This window comes from Clupea harengus, chromosome 3, assembly GCF_900700415.2.
Source record: "Clupea harengus chromosome 3, Ch_v2.0.2, whole genome shotgun sequence".
In the NCBI taxonomy this organism is placed as follows: Eukaryota; Metazoa; Chordata; class Actinopteri; order Clupeiformes; family Clupeidae; genus Clupea; species Clupea harengus.
In genome coordinates this window covers 26176336-26191883 of record NC_045154.1, presented here as the reverse complement: position 1 = coordinate 26191883, position 15548 = coordinate 26176336, and the positions used below count along the sequence as shown (strand labels likewise).

The window sequence follows — 15548 nt, the reverse complement described above, 5'->3', positions numbered from 1 at the left end:
TAACCTAGGGTTCGTTCCACTAAAACTGTCACACCTTTACTTAGTTCAGTGAAATTACATGGTGATAAAACATTGTTGTGCTCATATATTAGCTGAATTCACTATTTGTAGAAATGTAAGCCTCACCGTTTCTCACCATCAAGAATCATCATTCTGCAGCTAACACATTTTGGCATGTAAGTTTGGTTGACAACGGTACACAACTTCCTGGATACCCCGCGGTAGCGGGAGGGTCTCCCAAGCCTCTAGGGATCTGTAGTCCACTGATGTGAACCCTGTTTATGAACCCCTTTTGCCTCCCATGTCCCTAAAGAGCTTTCTTTTAATGATGTGTTATGCCGTTACATTGTGTATAGCATGCAGAGTGGAGCTATACAATTATTTCACGATTTGACCGGAAATAAAGTCAACAAAATATATGCTGAGGATTCCACGGTTGTTGATAGCTTTCATTTGGCTGTATTTGCACTGTTCATTTGTCAGAATTCAGTTAATGTACACCACATGTATTACCACTACATTACATTGTCACAGCTAATATCGCCTCAAATCAGTGGTCCAGAGGCTTCATACAAACGCTCTAACCGGGGCGGTGATGTCGTGTGGGGCTGGGCGTGGGCTGCAACAGTCCGCACTCTCACAGCACATTGTTCGCTGCTGTCTGACCTCACCACACACATCGACCTTATGTTCAAAAGAATTCGAAAATAGAAGTGCCTTCCCGCGTGTCTCCGTTAACATAAACATCTACGTGAAGCGGATCTGAATTAGGAACAGAATACAAGGAGAGTTGAAATCCTGCTGAAAGATTTGTAATCAAGTGTATCACATCGACACTGCTAATAGGAGTGCTATTTGTCGTAAGTAAACATGATTTTTGCTTCCTTCATATCTAAAATATTTGCAGTACGTGTTTTAAGCTCAACAACCATGCTCTGTGATTTTGCCAGGGAAAGCTCCGATCCCAATGAATCTGCATAATCCTCCGAGGGAAAAAAATCTAATGTTTAACGTTTTAGCACTGAGTGCTACAGCAGTATTGCGATGCAGCTCTCACTTGTCATATTTTTACATTCGACACTAGGTTCTATAGGCTTTTGACAAACATCTCAGCATACAATACATAACCTCTATGTCCCAGTTGATACAATTATCTTATTTAGTTTGACGCTAAACCGGGTAAATGGTGGTATTTTGAACTCGTTAACTGTAACGTTACAGTCATTTTATAACTTCAGTGTCTGGCATGTTAGCGTTAACTAAGCTAAGCTTGTTTTCAAAAACTTCACCGGCAGGTTAATCTCTTGTAGGAGTGTAAAGAGCGCGCAGTTATGAAAAGGGCTTGATTCGTTTGTAATTACTAGCACTACAGTGTTCCGTTGAATTTCTGTTAACATTTTCAATGCTAATGCCAATCAAAACCAGCCAAGTTTTGGCCACTTCCATGTGACAGTTGGGTGTAGGCTACATGGGTGACGCCCCGCAGGATTGAAATGGAACAGTGCGGAAGTTACATGCCATTACTCGCTCATTCACTCGTTGTTGAAATCGTCCGAAATAACGCTATCGGAGTGGACTAGCATAGCTTTGCCTTTTAATTTGCGGTCAATCATGTTTTATTTGATCGTGCTTCAATCGCTCCCCTTTTGGTTTTAGAAAATCCAATGCTATGATGAGTGCACAGCTTCTTGACGTGCATGAATGAGCAATACTGAGGTCAATGATGCAGCGCCTTGTCTAATTTCTAATCAGTTTACATCAGTAACAGAATGGGCGGAAGGGTAGCCTACGTTTTGGATGACAATTGACAGTCACTCTGAAAAGTTGGAAAATTAGATATTGTAATGTGAGGTTCTCAGTAGATTACACATTGCTTATTTGTTTTTTTCAGTCGGCTTCATGAGGCAACGAGTCGGAGATAGTGGGTTGCTTTTGAGTGGTTTTAGTTCTGACCCTTTTTTGGGCTATCTGGTGTAGTTTTAGGGCAACTACGCTATTTGGAGTCTTGGTGTTTACTATCTGGACCAGAGCAAGGGGGTCTGGGGTCAAGGGGCTCTCCGAAATGCACTATTCAAGTCCTGCATGGGTTTAACCACAGTTGTTGGCACTATTTACATTCTTCTTTAGTCTTCCATCAGTTAATCTCAGCACTGCAGTATAGGCTGGTGGTCACTGTCTGTGTTTTTAAAAAACATGCAACACCCTCAACCTTGCTTAGTATAATAGCCAGTTTATACATCAACCCCCACAAAAATGTAAGCTACGGCATTTCCACAGTGTTGTCAACACACTATGCATCTATGGCTTGGGTGTCGTCTGACTGGCCTCTCAGTGCATGTTATTTTGGGAGATGATGTCAGAGACGAGAGATGGTACTGACTACTTGATGGTCTTTCAGTATTTGATCTTCTCTCGTCCCTTGAGAGGTTCATCTTACCAGAATCACTCAATTAAAAATCAATTATTCCCACTGCAGACTGCTAGCTGTACCAAAATGGATATTTTAACCAGCCCAATGTCTCAAAAGGGTTTGAGAAATCGAAGGGCTGATGTATCCATTTTTACCACCCTGTCTTTGTTTTTCGGGGGGCAAGACAGTCTTCACTCTTCACAGGTGAAGTGCTCTCAAGGTTTTCCTTGGAACACTTTTTGTGTGTTCATCATTTGTCCGTAAAGTTTTGAAGCTTTTGGATAGCGGCTGAAATTAACATTGTGTATGTATAATTAAAGTATACTTTGAATATCTTCAAATACTAGCCTAATTTGATTTCTTAGAAATCCACAACTCCAAATGCACAAACCCAGTGTTGGACCACTTGTTCTCAGTCTGATCTACGAATAACGATCATTTCATCAGGGACAGATCCAGAGTTTTTCCCCCTTTCTTGTGATCTGTAGGGGTCGGTTTTAAGTATTTGAATACTGTCTGGTCCTAGCTCTTCCTCTCCAGTGCTCCATGTCCTTGTGGCTATGTGCTGAGGACTCCAGTAGGGTAGCCCGTCGGCTCCCTACTTGAAGCCTCAGTATGCTGTCATGTAAGATTATCCTCAAGGTCCTGGCTTGACTATAGTGTTTCAAAATGAACTGTTAATTTGCCCTGCTCATGGTGACAGGCTATATATATGTTTGCTCCTTTCGCCGGACTGGCAGAGCTGAGTGTTGCCGGGTTCCCTAAGTTTCTATGACCCCGGTGGCGAGTGTGCACATTTTATTATTTTTAATTTCTTTGCTTTTGTTTTTCCTCTGAAAAAATTAAGGCAGTGGCACTACTGTGATTGTGACAGAAAAGCCTTCATTCGTGTTTCTTTAATCTCTGTAATGATCCTGGTCTAAACATTCTGAAAAACATCAACTCTGAGGGCTATGATGTCAGAGGAGTTTAACATAGAAGTTAGCTCATACATTGGGTTACTTTGGAAAAAGGGGCATAAAAACCCTTTGAAGTTTTCCTTGTGTGTTTGCTAGGCTCTATAGGTCAGAGATTATTCCACAAAGTGAGATATCTCTGTAAGTACCATAACTTTGCTCAGTAGAACACACACACACACTCACACTCACACTCACACTCACACACTCCAAATCCAGAGTGCAGTTTCAGGTTGTCTCTCTGTGTAGAATAAGCTATCACCGTAATCCCGCGGTATGGAATGGACCACCCCCACCCCGATTCTAGACCCAAGCAGAATATCTAAAGGGGCTAATTAAGACCTGTTTGGAGACACACTGTGCCCTGGCACTAATTATGCATCTTAAGGTCCATCAAGGGGCAGCAGGTTTGTGTAGAGGAGCCATGGGGAAAGAGACTCTCTGTCTGTGTAAGGGGGAACGGCGGGTGGCATTGGGGAGAATCTACCAGTGGGATCAGGCTCTCTTCAGCTTTAAGTCTCACACAACACAAACACACTAAAACCCACTGAGACAGCAAGTGGCAGCCAAGTCGACAGTTTCAAACATTTATTTCCTTCTGTTGGTGTGGATTATTAATCAGCTCTGCATGTGGCCTAGTTTGCAGGAAGTTGGTTGTTTTTTTGGGGTAGGGGGGGCTGCCTGGCAGTCAGCTCATGTCTAATGCAACATCTCAGCTGTCTCCGGCAGTAATGAAGACCCTCATGATTAGGGCTCTTTCATGTTCACAATGCTTGAAGCATGAGGCACCAGCATTGTCTTTAGAAGCCTCATACTTTCAGGACCTTGAGCTAGGCTATAGTGTAGCTTGACCAGCTTTGGTGGTTTCTGAACGCAACAGGATCCCTACTTAGGGGGTCAGTGAGGTGAAACACCTGAGTTGTTTTTAGTTTTGTCTCTTTTTGTTAGTGTGTGTGTGGTTGTGGGCATTTCAGGTCTTTAAGCTGTGGCATATTATCTTCAGGCTAAGGTTTGTTGTGTGTGCGTTCTCCATGGGATGCAGGGTTTCTCGTCATAGCCGTTCCCTGAGGGTTTGTCTCTGCCTCGCCCTGTGTCTCTTGCCGATTCAGATCGAAAAGGCAGTGCTCCTTTTTTTTTGTTGTCTGTTTTGTATGTGGTAAGGTGAGAGAGTGGGGGCATTTTGGAGTGAAAAGGATGGTTGTCACTCCACTGAACTAAAAGGACATGTTGGGATGGAGACTCAGCACTAGTGTTAGAGCACTTAAAACCACAGGTTACTGTTTCCATCCGACACACTTAAGTTTGAGGTCTGCGTGGCCTGTCTCTGGGAGCTTTTAAGCTTTGTGGACAGTGAAGACTAATTATAAGATGGCATGCATTCTCATTAATCATTAAGCATTTTTAAACCGCAGCTTTTTGCCATAAAGTGAAGCTCCTACAACTTTATTTTGTTTTGCCGATGTCTCCAAATGACCTTGTTAGAGTATAGCCTAACACCACACCCTGTGATGAATTTAGTCCTTATTTCCTGGAATATCTGTGGACTTGACACCGCCATGTGGGCATGTTTAGCACCTAAAGCTGTGTAGGTTGCAGGGACCGGTTTGCTATTCATACACAGTAGGCCATATCGCGCTCCATCCTTCACTTGAGATATACTGTTACTGTTTATTTCCAATGTCCTCCCAAAGCAAGAGCACTCGGTAAGTGACACAGTCTACCTTTCGTGACCTTCTGTCTACCTACTATGCATCAATTTATCAGTCACAATGAAATCAGGCATGCACATCTGTCATTTTGGACTGAGATGCAAAAACAAATTACATCTGATTATTCCTCGATAAGTAACAGAGTGAATCCATGCACAACAGACCGCCTATTGAAAAGTGCTTGACTTGAGAGGATCCCTGAAGACCTCTCGACTAATAGAGTGGCATTCTTCTTTGTACTCCATGACATCACCCCACATTACATCAGCGAAAGTCAGAGTGAAGGATGTCAGATGTCTTTCTTCTGGCTGTGGTATGTCTTGTTGAGATATAGCCTGGGTGAAGGTGGTGCCATTTTTAAGTTAGATTAGTTAGAGATTAGATTCTCTAGAATGTTCTTCTCGTTCCCGTTGATTTGAGTTTGAAGCCTATACAAATAAACCAATGTCACCTCGCTGTTTACAAGGAGCAACCATCTAAACTGCCGATTAAACAACTTGTTCCGATCAAATTTTGCAAGTGAAATTACTGTGTCCTTCACTAGTTTTACACGTAGAGTTGAATATCATATTATAGCATTGACAAACGTGATGTGAAGATGTGAAGTGAAGATGCGTCATTGCAGAGACAGTCCATTATATTACAGATTAGTGGTCCTAGCAATAGAGTAGCTCTATAGCCATATATTTATCTGTATGTAGCCTATTAATTAAATCAATGAGTGCAAGAGTGCACTCTGTATTAGGCCATTAAATAGATGCTTGAGCTTGTCATGACCGACCAAAGGAAAGAGGGAGAGTACTGTGGGAGCGTGATATCTATTTGCTGCTATTTATTGCCATACTTCTGTTGTTGTTTTCTTTTTAGTTTGAACTCCTTTTCACAGATTTTACTACTGACTGGTGGCAATAGGAGCCCTTCTGCACTTCTCTCAGGTTGCGGCCGTGTCATTGTCAATAAATATGCTGGAGAAAGGCACAGCCTGTGCCATGCATCCAGGGTTCAGCTCTGTGCTCCCCTAGTCAAATGAATGCCTCAATAAAAGCCCTATGATTTATGACCAGCGCTACTATATTTAATAGCCTCTGCCCAGCAAAGTGGGATCGAGCTGAAGGGGGGCATTGAACAGTGCACCTGGTTGTAATAAAGGTCTCTCAACTTTCCCCATTGTGGGAGTTTACCCCCATCCCCTACACATTAAATTATCTTTGGATTAACATTTGATTTATCTGACACATTTTGTTTTGTAAAAAAAAATATATATTTTTGGGGAGGTTGTGGTAGTTTTGGCCTATGTTCTTTAGGAACCCAGTGGGACACTCATTTTCGATACTGTGCTAACCGATGTCGTAGTCACCATTCAGAGTAGTCTGAGGATACAGTTACCCAGATGAACCTTTTAAATGCAGCTCCACCACTGGACAGCCAATGGACACTCAGCATGGGCTATTGACCTTGATTTAGGAGCCTCAGTTGATTGAAACCTGATACCGTGCAGAGTGTAATGGGTTAGGCTACCTCACAGCACATCATCTTGTTTTGCCATGTGCTCACCCCTGGGTGTGCCCTATGAAGATATCCCTTGGGGACGTACACGGGTCAGTGACAAATAAGGGTTGGCAAGATGCCAATTCAAAAATATGTTTTAAACCTGTTAAAACAACATGCCCAAAGACTGTTAGAATGTATATTTTGCATTTCTGTTGGTTTCATAGTATTTGATACGACATTTCTACCATTTTTTACCAAATACTGAACTAATGGCCCCATATATTGTCAAATGGTGTAACCAAAAAAACATTACTAGTATTTAATATTGCATCCTCCTAGATTTTATGTAAGTGTAGTCATGAAAACAAGTAATTGATTTTCAAATATCACATGACATTTTTTTTATTATATTTATTTAAAAAATTTAGATTAAATGGATTTTTTATTGTACTGAGCAAGACAGTATGTTGTAAACCTTCAAGTTTTCTGCCTATTCCTTCACCAGTTGGGTAAAAATGGTTTAAAAACACATTATTACAGTGTAGTAGAATACTTAAGTATCATCCATATTAACTTTTTTTTTACAATATGAGATTTTTGTGAAAAATACTGGTTACGCCAATTGACACTAATCGGTTACACCAAATGACCATACTGCTTCTACAGCCAAAGAGCAAGCAATTGACACAGAAAAACAAATAAATAGTCATCAAGGTCAAATGAATTAGAAGTTTTAATATATTCTCATGTTATTTTTCATATTACATTAAAAACATTAACCAAAACAATGAAGAAACAGGTTCAAACTGATTTCAGTTGATGCAATTCTCTGAGGAGGGCCGTCATCCGCTGACGGATTTAGTGATGGAGTCAGATTCAGCATGTGTGTACTACCTTTCCTGTCTTTTGGCCAGGTAATTTGCCCTTGCAGCAGGGTCTGCATTGACTGAATGCTTACCAGATATGAGGCATACCAGTCTATGGCGATCCACTTATTCTTTGGTTGAAAGTCGCATCTGTTAGGGGACAAGAGGATAGAAAGCTTATTGTTTGCATTTAAATTATGTCCAGACCTATATCAAAATTCTGTCTACTTACATACAATATATTATAGAAATGTGAATTTAAATGAATGAATGAATAATTAATTAAATAAATACAACTAAACATACAAACAAATTAATCTATCAATAAACTTCATGGAAAATTCACATTTCAACCTGCTGTTTATATTGAACAGTAAGAGTCACTATTTCAACTATAAAAAAATATTATAATCAGCATCACAAATAAAGCTTTTGGCCCTAAATTGGTCAAATTGGCCTCAAACAGGAAGATGTCAAATGGTGTAACCGGTTACACCATTTGACATTTCAATTTAAAACCAAAATCTGCAGGCATTATTGAGGATGACTATGTCAACACTTAACCTTGGTGTGAATATTTAAAAACATATTTTACATTTAATATAATCACTTTGATTATTATGGTTTATTTATATTTTGACTGAGGTCATACCATTTGACATGTAACCTAAACATGCCTGACCATGGCTTAAAAACGCTTAATTATGTCAAATTTCAGAGAGAGTACTAACCTTGACATGTAGCAGTTAGGTTCTTCAGGGGTCCTTCTCTGTGACATGATCTTCTGGCACAATATTTACAAAATGGCTCCTAAAATGCGGTTACACCACTTGACATTTCAAGAGGTTGACTTGGCAGACATGATTCCCCATAATAATTAAAATAATCCGAACAATGATGTTTCATTACTATTATTAAGTATTAAAAAGTACTTGTGTAAGATTATGCCAAAGTATATCAGAGGACATTTTGAAGAGAATTTCACATTTTTTTTTGCAAGTTTATTACTTGGTACTACGTTTTTATGGTTACACCATATTGACAATTTTACCATTATTCTCTTAATATTCTCACAAAAATGGATAAAACCAGAACTTTTAGATTTTGGTCTTGAAGAAAATTATGTTTGAAAGTGATTTGATAGATTATTCTCAAATTTTAACACTTTTAAATGAATTTCATCCTCATGTTCACAAAAAAATGAGCGTCACGTCTTTGACCCACACACACTACAGAAACAGGAACTGTTAGGCTGTATTGCTACTTGGATTATCAGTTCCTTTGCAATAATCTCTTCTTCTTTTTTTGGCCTGGCATACATCTTACTAAAATAGTTAAGAAAATTCTGTTTAAGAGATGTTCTGTACTGGAGTGAGGTGATGCAGCTTCAGACTAAAAAGGTGATCAGCCTAGCCAATGATCAGCGTAGATGAAGATTTAGTTGTTTTCCGTTGAACTGACTTCAGCTGCTGGGACTGCAGGTTCAGGTCCCTAAAATGAGCAACTTCAGGGACCACACAGGCTGTTGATGAGGCAGTGGCTGCCGCCGTGACCAAATGCAATAATGGCTTTGGCCGCTGACAGAGTAACTCAATCCCTTGATCTTCTGCCCTGTGATGTCTGAAGGGAGAGTCTGCCTCACCCCCGGCCCTTTAGCTCTACTTTATCCCTACCTACCCAGAGGACCCCCACAAGTGAGCGAAGCTGCTAGCTTCTCTGCAGTTCTGCAATCAACAGAGCGCACGCACCACAGAAAGGGGTCACTGCGGGCACTCGTGCTGGATATTAGATTCAACACAGACCTGATTACTTAAGTGGCCATTCCAGGCATTAATGGCCAGGCTGCAAGTGCTTCCCTATTTGAGGCTGTGCCCGGGCCACACAGGAAATGGAACGGGCAGGGACAAAGCAGGGCAGGGCCGTTAACGCTGCATGGCAGAGAGGCTGCGACCGCCGGCTGCAGTGGAACAAGGGGCTGCTCTTTGCTGTGAAAGGTGTCATTAGGGGTCCAGGTGTTTCCTCAAGTCAGCGCTGTAGCATTCTTTTGTTGCTGCTGCTGTTGTTGTTGTTGTTGTTTTTTTTCTCATGTTTTTATATATTTTTTAATGAGCTCCTCTCATTTCCTGTCTTAATATGACGTCGAGGAATTTGATTAATTTGGAATGAATTTGACATTGTGGCCAGCAGTGCTTCTCATAAGGATGTCCAATAAAGCTTAACTGTTGGTCTGAAGCCCTGCCTCTGTGTCAGCGCTTCTTCGTCTCGAGCAGTTGAACAGCAGTAGTTTGCCAGAGGACACTAGAAGTATGCGTAACTTTACTAGCCTTAACTGTACTAAAGAATACCCCTTCTCCCCTCAGGTGAAAAATGACAGAGTACAAGCTGGTGGTGGTGGGAGCTGGTGGCGTTGGGAAGAGCGCACTTACCATCCAGCTCATTCAGAACCACTTTGTGGATGAATATGACCCCACCATAGAGGTAACGTGCGCGTGTGTGTGTGTGTGTGTGTGTGTGTGTGTGCATGTTTTACATTATTTTCACCCACAGTAGAGTAGATGCATTTAATCTTTGGCTTAGTGGCTACTGTTACTGTTAGATATGGAGACCCTGTAGCTTTATACATCATAGAAGCACATTTGATATGTTCAAGTCTGAGGGATGAAAATTATATATCTCGTGCCCCTTTTTGTTTTGTATTATTGATATATTTATAAATCTGTTATAAATTGAGTACCATAACATTATTTTGCTGGTGAATGAAGGAATGTTTACCATTGCCACTACTGCTCTGCAGGACTCTTACAGGAAGCAGGTGGTGATTGACGGGGAGACGTGTCTGCTGGACATCTTGGACACTGCAGGTCAGGAGGAGTACAGCGCCATGAGGGACCAGTACATGAGGACAGGAGAAGGCTTCCTCTGTGTCTTTGCCATCAACAACACCAAGTCCTTTGAAGACATTCACCAGTACAGGTGTGTGTCTGTGTCTGTGTGTGTATGTGCGTGTGTGTGTGCGCACGCCTGTACACATGTGCCTGTGCCTGGAAGCTACAGGTTGGAATGTTTCGACCATCTGGAATGGTCTTGTCCATTTTTAAACCCCCCCCCCCCCCCCCCCCCCAGCTTTCATGTTACAGTAGTATGTCAGCCCCAGTATGTAGTAGTATGTCAAAACAGTGTGTTGCCATGAACAGATTTAGGGGGACAGGACTGGACAAGCTGTAGGAGAAGAAGACAGTACAGGGGATCAAGAGCATCTGGGACTATGCACAGGGGTAGTGGCACGCCAACGGCATGGCTGCAGATCGTACATTCATCAGAGCTAAAGAAAGCATTGCCTCCAAGTGAAGGATTACATTTTAGAGCCAGTGACATCGATCCTCCTGTCGAGACTTAGAGACAGAGAGGGAAAACTGAAGAGGGAAACATGAAGGACAGGAGAGGATGGAGGGAGAAAGGGGAGAGTCCTATTAAAGCAGCAGTAAAGAGTGTTGGTCTGAGAGTAACTACCCGAAAGGCATGCAGGGCTGCACCGGCCCAGATCACAGAACTATGTAGTGCATAGCAGGCTAGTGGGAACTGCTGGTGTGTTTATCTGTCCTTAATGTGACCATATACAATTCCAATGAATTTGAGGATGATGCCAAAGCTATATAAATATATTATGAAACTATATACATAGGAATTTATGGAAATGGTAAAAAGCTGCATAGTGTTGCTTCAAAGCATGTGCTTTGTGTTTGAATGTCTCTTGAATTGAATGTTGAAAATCTGGGAGGATTTTCATGTTGAGGAGTATGAGTGAAGGGGGCCTGATGCACGTCGTCCAAATGTTGCATCACCACGCCACTTCTCTCCCTGCTCCTGCTGAGTAATCCCACAGAAATACATCAGTGGATTCAACGCTGCTCTTTTCTTCTACTCATTCCTAGGCTCGCTCTCTCTCTCTCTCACACACACACACACACACACACACACACACACACACACACACACACACACACACACACACACACACACACATACACTGCCATACACAATGCTAAAATTGGATGTGGCCAGTGCAGTTGAGGCTGAAGTCGGCAGCATGAATACACAGTGTCTTTGTTTAGGCTGTGCTGTCATTAGGTAATTGTGTTAGGTGTAGCTGCGATTTACTGTCGTGTTATTGTGTTTGCGTTAGCCGGCTCATTGAAGTCTGTGCCCAGCCCAGCCACGTGTGGGCCTTCCCTTACACCAATTTACACTCAAATCCAATCTCACTATCTTTCTCTTCGTCTCACTTAAACACATACTCACACATATAGTGAAGTAGATGTAGATGTTCATACCTGCTCTTCCCTGTTTTGTATGGTGCAGAGCAATTCATCAAGGTTGTGCACCACTCAAGTGACCTGATCTGGCATTAAAGACATTGCCTCTCAAACCTGATATTTCTCCAAATGATAAGCTAAGCCTTCTCATTGCACTGCAGACCTGCAGTGACTGTTGTAAACCTGAGAACACCATTTACAGGAGTTCATATTCCTGAAACTGTACACAATTTAATTTAAGCACATGTTAATGTGTTTATATATGTATTACTGGTAAGTGGAGGGAGGGTAATAAAGGCATACAAAGGCCGCTGTTTTGTCAGAATTCACATTAGCAAAAATCCCAATTCTGGCAGACCTTTTAATACTGTGCATGTTCCCCCCTGCAGGGAACAGATCAAACGGGTGAAGGACTCGGACGACGTGCCCATGGTGCTTGTGGGTAACAAGTGTGACCTGCCGTCTCGGACTGTCGACACGCGGCAAGCACAGGAGCTCGCCCGCAGCTACAACATCCCCTACATCGAGACCTCAGCCAAGACCCGTCAGGTAGCGCTTTCACGCAGGAATGTTGCCAGCCATCTCCTGTCTCCCCACACACACACACATAGCTGTTTTCTTTTTCTAGTGGAGAGCTCTTGGCTCTTGGTTGGGTCTTCACAATATACTGCTTCACACCTTCATTCTATTTTTTTCTCTATTCTATTCATCCAGCGATTTTTTTTATTCATAATAGTTTCCATTTGAGACTGTGTGTATACAGCGATGAACCAGTATGTGATAATTCGAGCCGAAGTTATGCTCTGGCATCCTTGCAGGCCCTTCTGAAAACCAAAGGACTTGGTCCTATTTCTGGAAACCTGTCAGCTATCAACATTGCTCTGAAATGGCACTTATGTCAGTAATTTCCAATAGAAAATGATAAATTGTATTATAATAATTTAAAAGGGCTCTGTGTGATATACAGATTCAGATACATTGCTGCTTTCTGAGACACACACACACACACACACACACACACACACACACACACACTAAATCAAATGTACACACACTCAGAGGATGATGCATGATGCTGGGGGCATTTTATAACACTGCAGGCGATGAGTCATTGCCAAGCTGAGCTGCACTGGTCTGCCTGTGTCCAAGGCCGAGGCAGAGTGCTTCTGCTTCAGAGCTTGTCAAGTCTGAGGTGGAGAGAAGGACTAACCAAGCATATTTCCTGTCCAGATTTCCTCTGAAAGCTCCTTTCCTCTATTTATTAGTTTAAAAAGCCATCCATCCATCCATCCATTGCAAATCAAAATATTCACCACACTGTTGCAAATAGAAATCATGTTGCGTAATTGTACAGACCCCATATATTTTATATAATGTTATATTTTAAAGCTGATTTAATTAACCAATCATAAATGAATGAATCGATCCTAAATATACAGCAGTGAGTTCAGGTGCTACCGTACCTCTGTATGACCATGACACTATCTCAGCCCCTCTCTGCATCGTGGTCTGTCTGGCTGTCTGCATCTCTTCTGACTCCTTCGCTAATTTTGTTCCCTGCAGGGAGTGGAGGACGCTTTCTACACACTGGTCCGCGAGATTCGACAGCACAAATTACGGAAGCTGAACCCACCAGACGAGAGCGGACAAGACTGCCTGAGCTGCCGCTGCGTGGTGTCTTGATGAAGGTGTGTGTGTGTGTGTGTGTGTGTGTGTGTGTGTGTGTGTGTGTGTGTGTGCGTCTGCCAGCTGTCTGCTGCAGTGTTAACCTCTGCAGGAGCTTGTCAACGAGGATTTCATGGTCAACACAAGATTTTTTTTTTTCTCCCTCTCAGGAAAAGTTTATTTACAATTTAACATGCTGGACACTCTTTGGGGGGGGCAAGTTCACAAAAGTATGCATTACAGGAGGAAAATATTTGAGAACTGTGTCGACACAGAGCACAGGGACCTAGAAACAGATGCCAGAAACCAGAGATGTCATCCAGAGAAGCGAGAGGATGATATCAGCCCCTCTAAATGAGTTCTCAGCAGTATTGCTCACATCAGGCGATATGGCTGCATAAAATATGCTGACATGAGCCCAATACTAAATGACCATATAATTGTAGATGTGATTTCTCTCTCCTGGTCAACAGTGGCCCACAGTTCCATGTCTTCATCCTCACACTGTCGTGATGTGTGTTATATACCAGTATGTGCTTTAGGTGTGTGTGCATGTGTGTGTTGTTCTGGTCTAGGAACCATGCGTGTGCTCTTTTAAGATTTGTTGCATAATGTGGATAACCTGGGAGATTTAGCCTCTGTATGGCTTGTACACACTGACACCTCTCTCTCTCTCTCTTTCTCTCTCCCTCTCTCTCTCTCTCTCTCTCTCTCTCTCTTTCTCTCTCGTGCTCCATAGCTAACCCACCTGGGGGTGAGGAGTGGACCTACATATACAGCTCTGTGCCCATGAAAAAGACCGGAAGATGGACCACGAGGATGTACGGCGCAATGGAAACAACAACCGGAAAACAAAACGAGAGACTTGTCATGAAGAGCGAGCAAGGCAACAAGCTGACTGTCACACAGAGACTAGGGGAGGGAGGCAGTGAAGACCATCCACCCCAGACGCTGCTCACCCACCCCCCCCTCCTGGGTCCACACCTGCCACACAAACACCACTAATGACTTTGTCTGATTATTATTTTACTCCAGTGTACTCATGCTGGACAGATCCAAGGATTTCAACCTAAGTTATTACTGATTTAAAAAAAAAAAAAAAAAAAAAAAAAGTCTCAACACTGGTCTTAAATGGACTGGGGGGCTTGCTTGACTCCTTGTTCTGCATTGTGAAAAGTGAACTCCGCACCTTTTTGGCGACGACTGGACTGTAGTGACCTCACCCCAGGAACCCCCGCCCCCTCTGGCACTCTTCAGGAAAGGATCTTGTACACACCCAAACCTCCACAGGGCCCCAGCCAGCAGAAGACTGAGCCTGATGGTCAAATTCCAAACAGGGGTCATGCTCCCTTTTGACTGTCTTAGCCATAATGGATTTTTTTTGTGCTTAACCTTTAAACAGTTAACAAGGTAACATTTGTGTTGTTGTTAGAAGTGATCATGATACCCCTGCAAGGTTGAATATTGTCTGTGTGTCTGTGTGTGTGTGTGTGTGTGTGTGTGTGTGTGTGTGTGTGTGTGTGTGTGTGTGTGTGTGTGAGTGTGAGTGTGTGTGAGTGTGAGTGTGTGAGAGAGAAAGAGAGAGAAAGAGAGAGAGAGAGAAGGAGTGTGTTGTTAGTGGTCAAGTACGCATTTAAATGGGTTTTTAGAGGTCTGCTTTCATTGGGACAAAACATCTTACTGTTCCAATCTCCCAGGGTCCACAGGGGCATTCTCACAGACTTTGGCTGAAGGGCTCATTTAAAGGTGACTGTACTCACCCTGTGCCCTTCAGATTGTTGAGACATGGGGAAACTTATAAAAGTTAACATTGAAATACTGCACAGAGCAACATTCATGCTATGGAAGCTAGATTTCAGAACAGAAAAAGGCTAGTCATTTAGAAGCTGACTTGGAGCGTTTTGAGCAAGTTTTCATCATCATTGCAGTTTTGACCCACAGGGTGTGTCTCCTGTAAAAATACATAACCATGTCAAAAACACTGTCTGCAGTATAGTTTTTGTGCAGACATGCAGTAACAAATTAATGCCAAATCTTAATAAAAAAAGAGTGCGTGTCTCAACATTACAATAACAGTAATTCTGAATATAGTTGTCCCAGGCTGTTTTAGCATTTGTTTACCTTGTTTAGATGCTGAA

The 15548-nt window shown here is 42.4% G+C and overlaps 1 protein-coding gene across 1 annotated transcript; it reads left to right on the top strand.

The window, feature by feature from the left end:
* The first annotated feature begins 582 nt into the window (after window positions 1-582).
* hrasa (HRas proto-oncogene, GTPase a) lies at window positions 583-14200 on the top strand. Its single transcript, XM_012837368.3, has 6 exons — window positions 583-860; window positions 9793-9910; window positions 10227-10405; window positions 12135-12294; window positions 13309-13433; window positions 14150-14200. Exons 2-5 carry the CDS (start codon window positions 9800-9802, stop codon window positions 13426-13428), a joined length of 570 nt encoding a protein of 189 aa, XP_012692822.1. The 5' UTR covers window positions 583-860; window positions 9793-9799; the 3' UTR covers window positions 13429-13433; window positions 14150-14200.
* Window positions 14201-15548: the final 1348 nt, after the last annotated feature.

Excerpts from the sequence above, each read along its gene's own strand:
- hrasa (XM_012837368.3), top strand. The coding sequence starts at position 9,800 with ATGACAGAGTACAAGCTGGTGGTGGTGGGAGCTGGTGGCGTTGGGAAG. Across the intron at positions 9,911-10,226 it reads AATATGACCCCACCATAGAG|GACTCTTACAGGAAGCAGGT; the intron begins GTAACGTGCGCG and ends ACTGCTCTGCAG. Across the intron at positions 10,406-12,134 it reads GAAGACATTCACCAGTACAG|GGAACAGATCAAACGGGTGA; the intron begins GTGTGTGTCTGT and ends TCCCCCCTGCAG.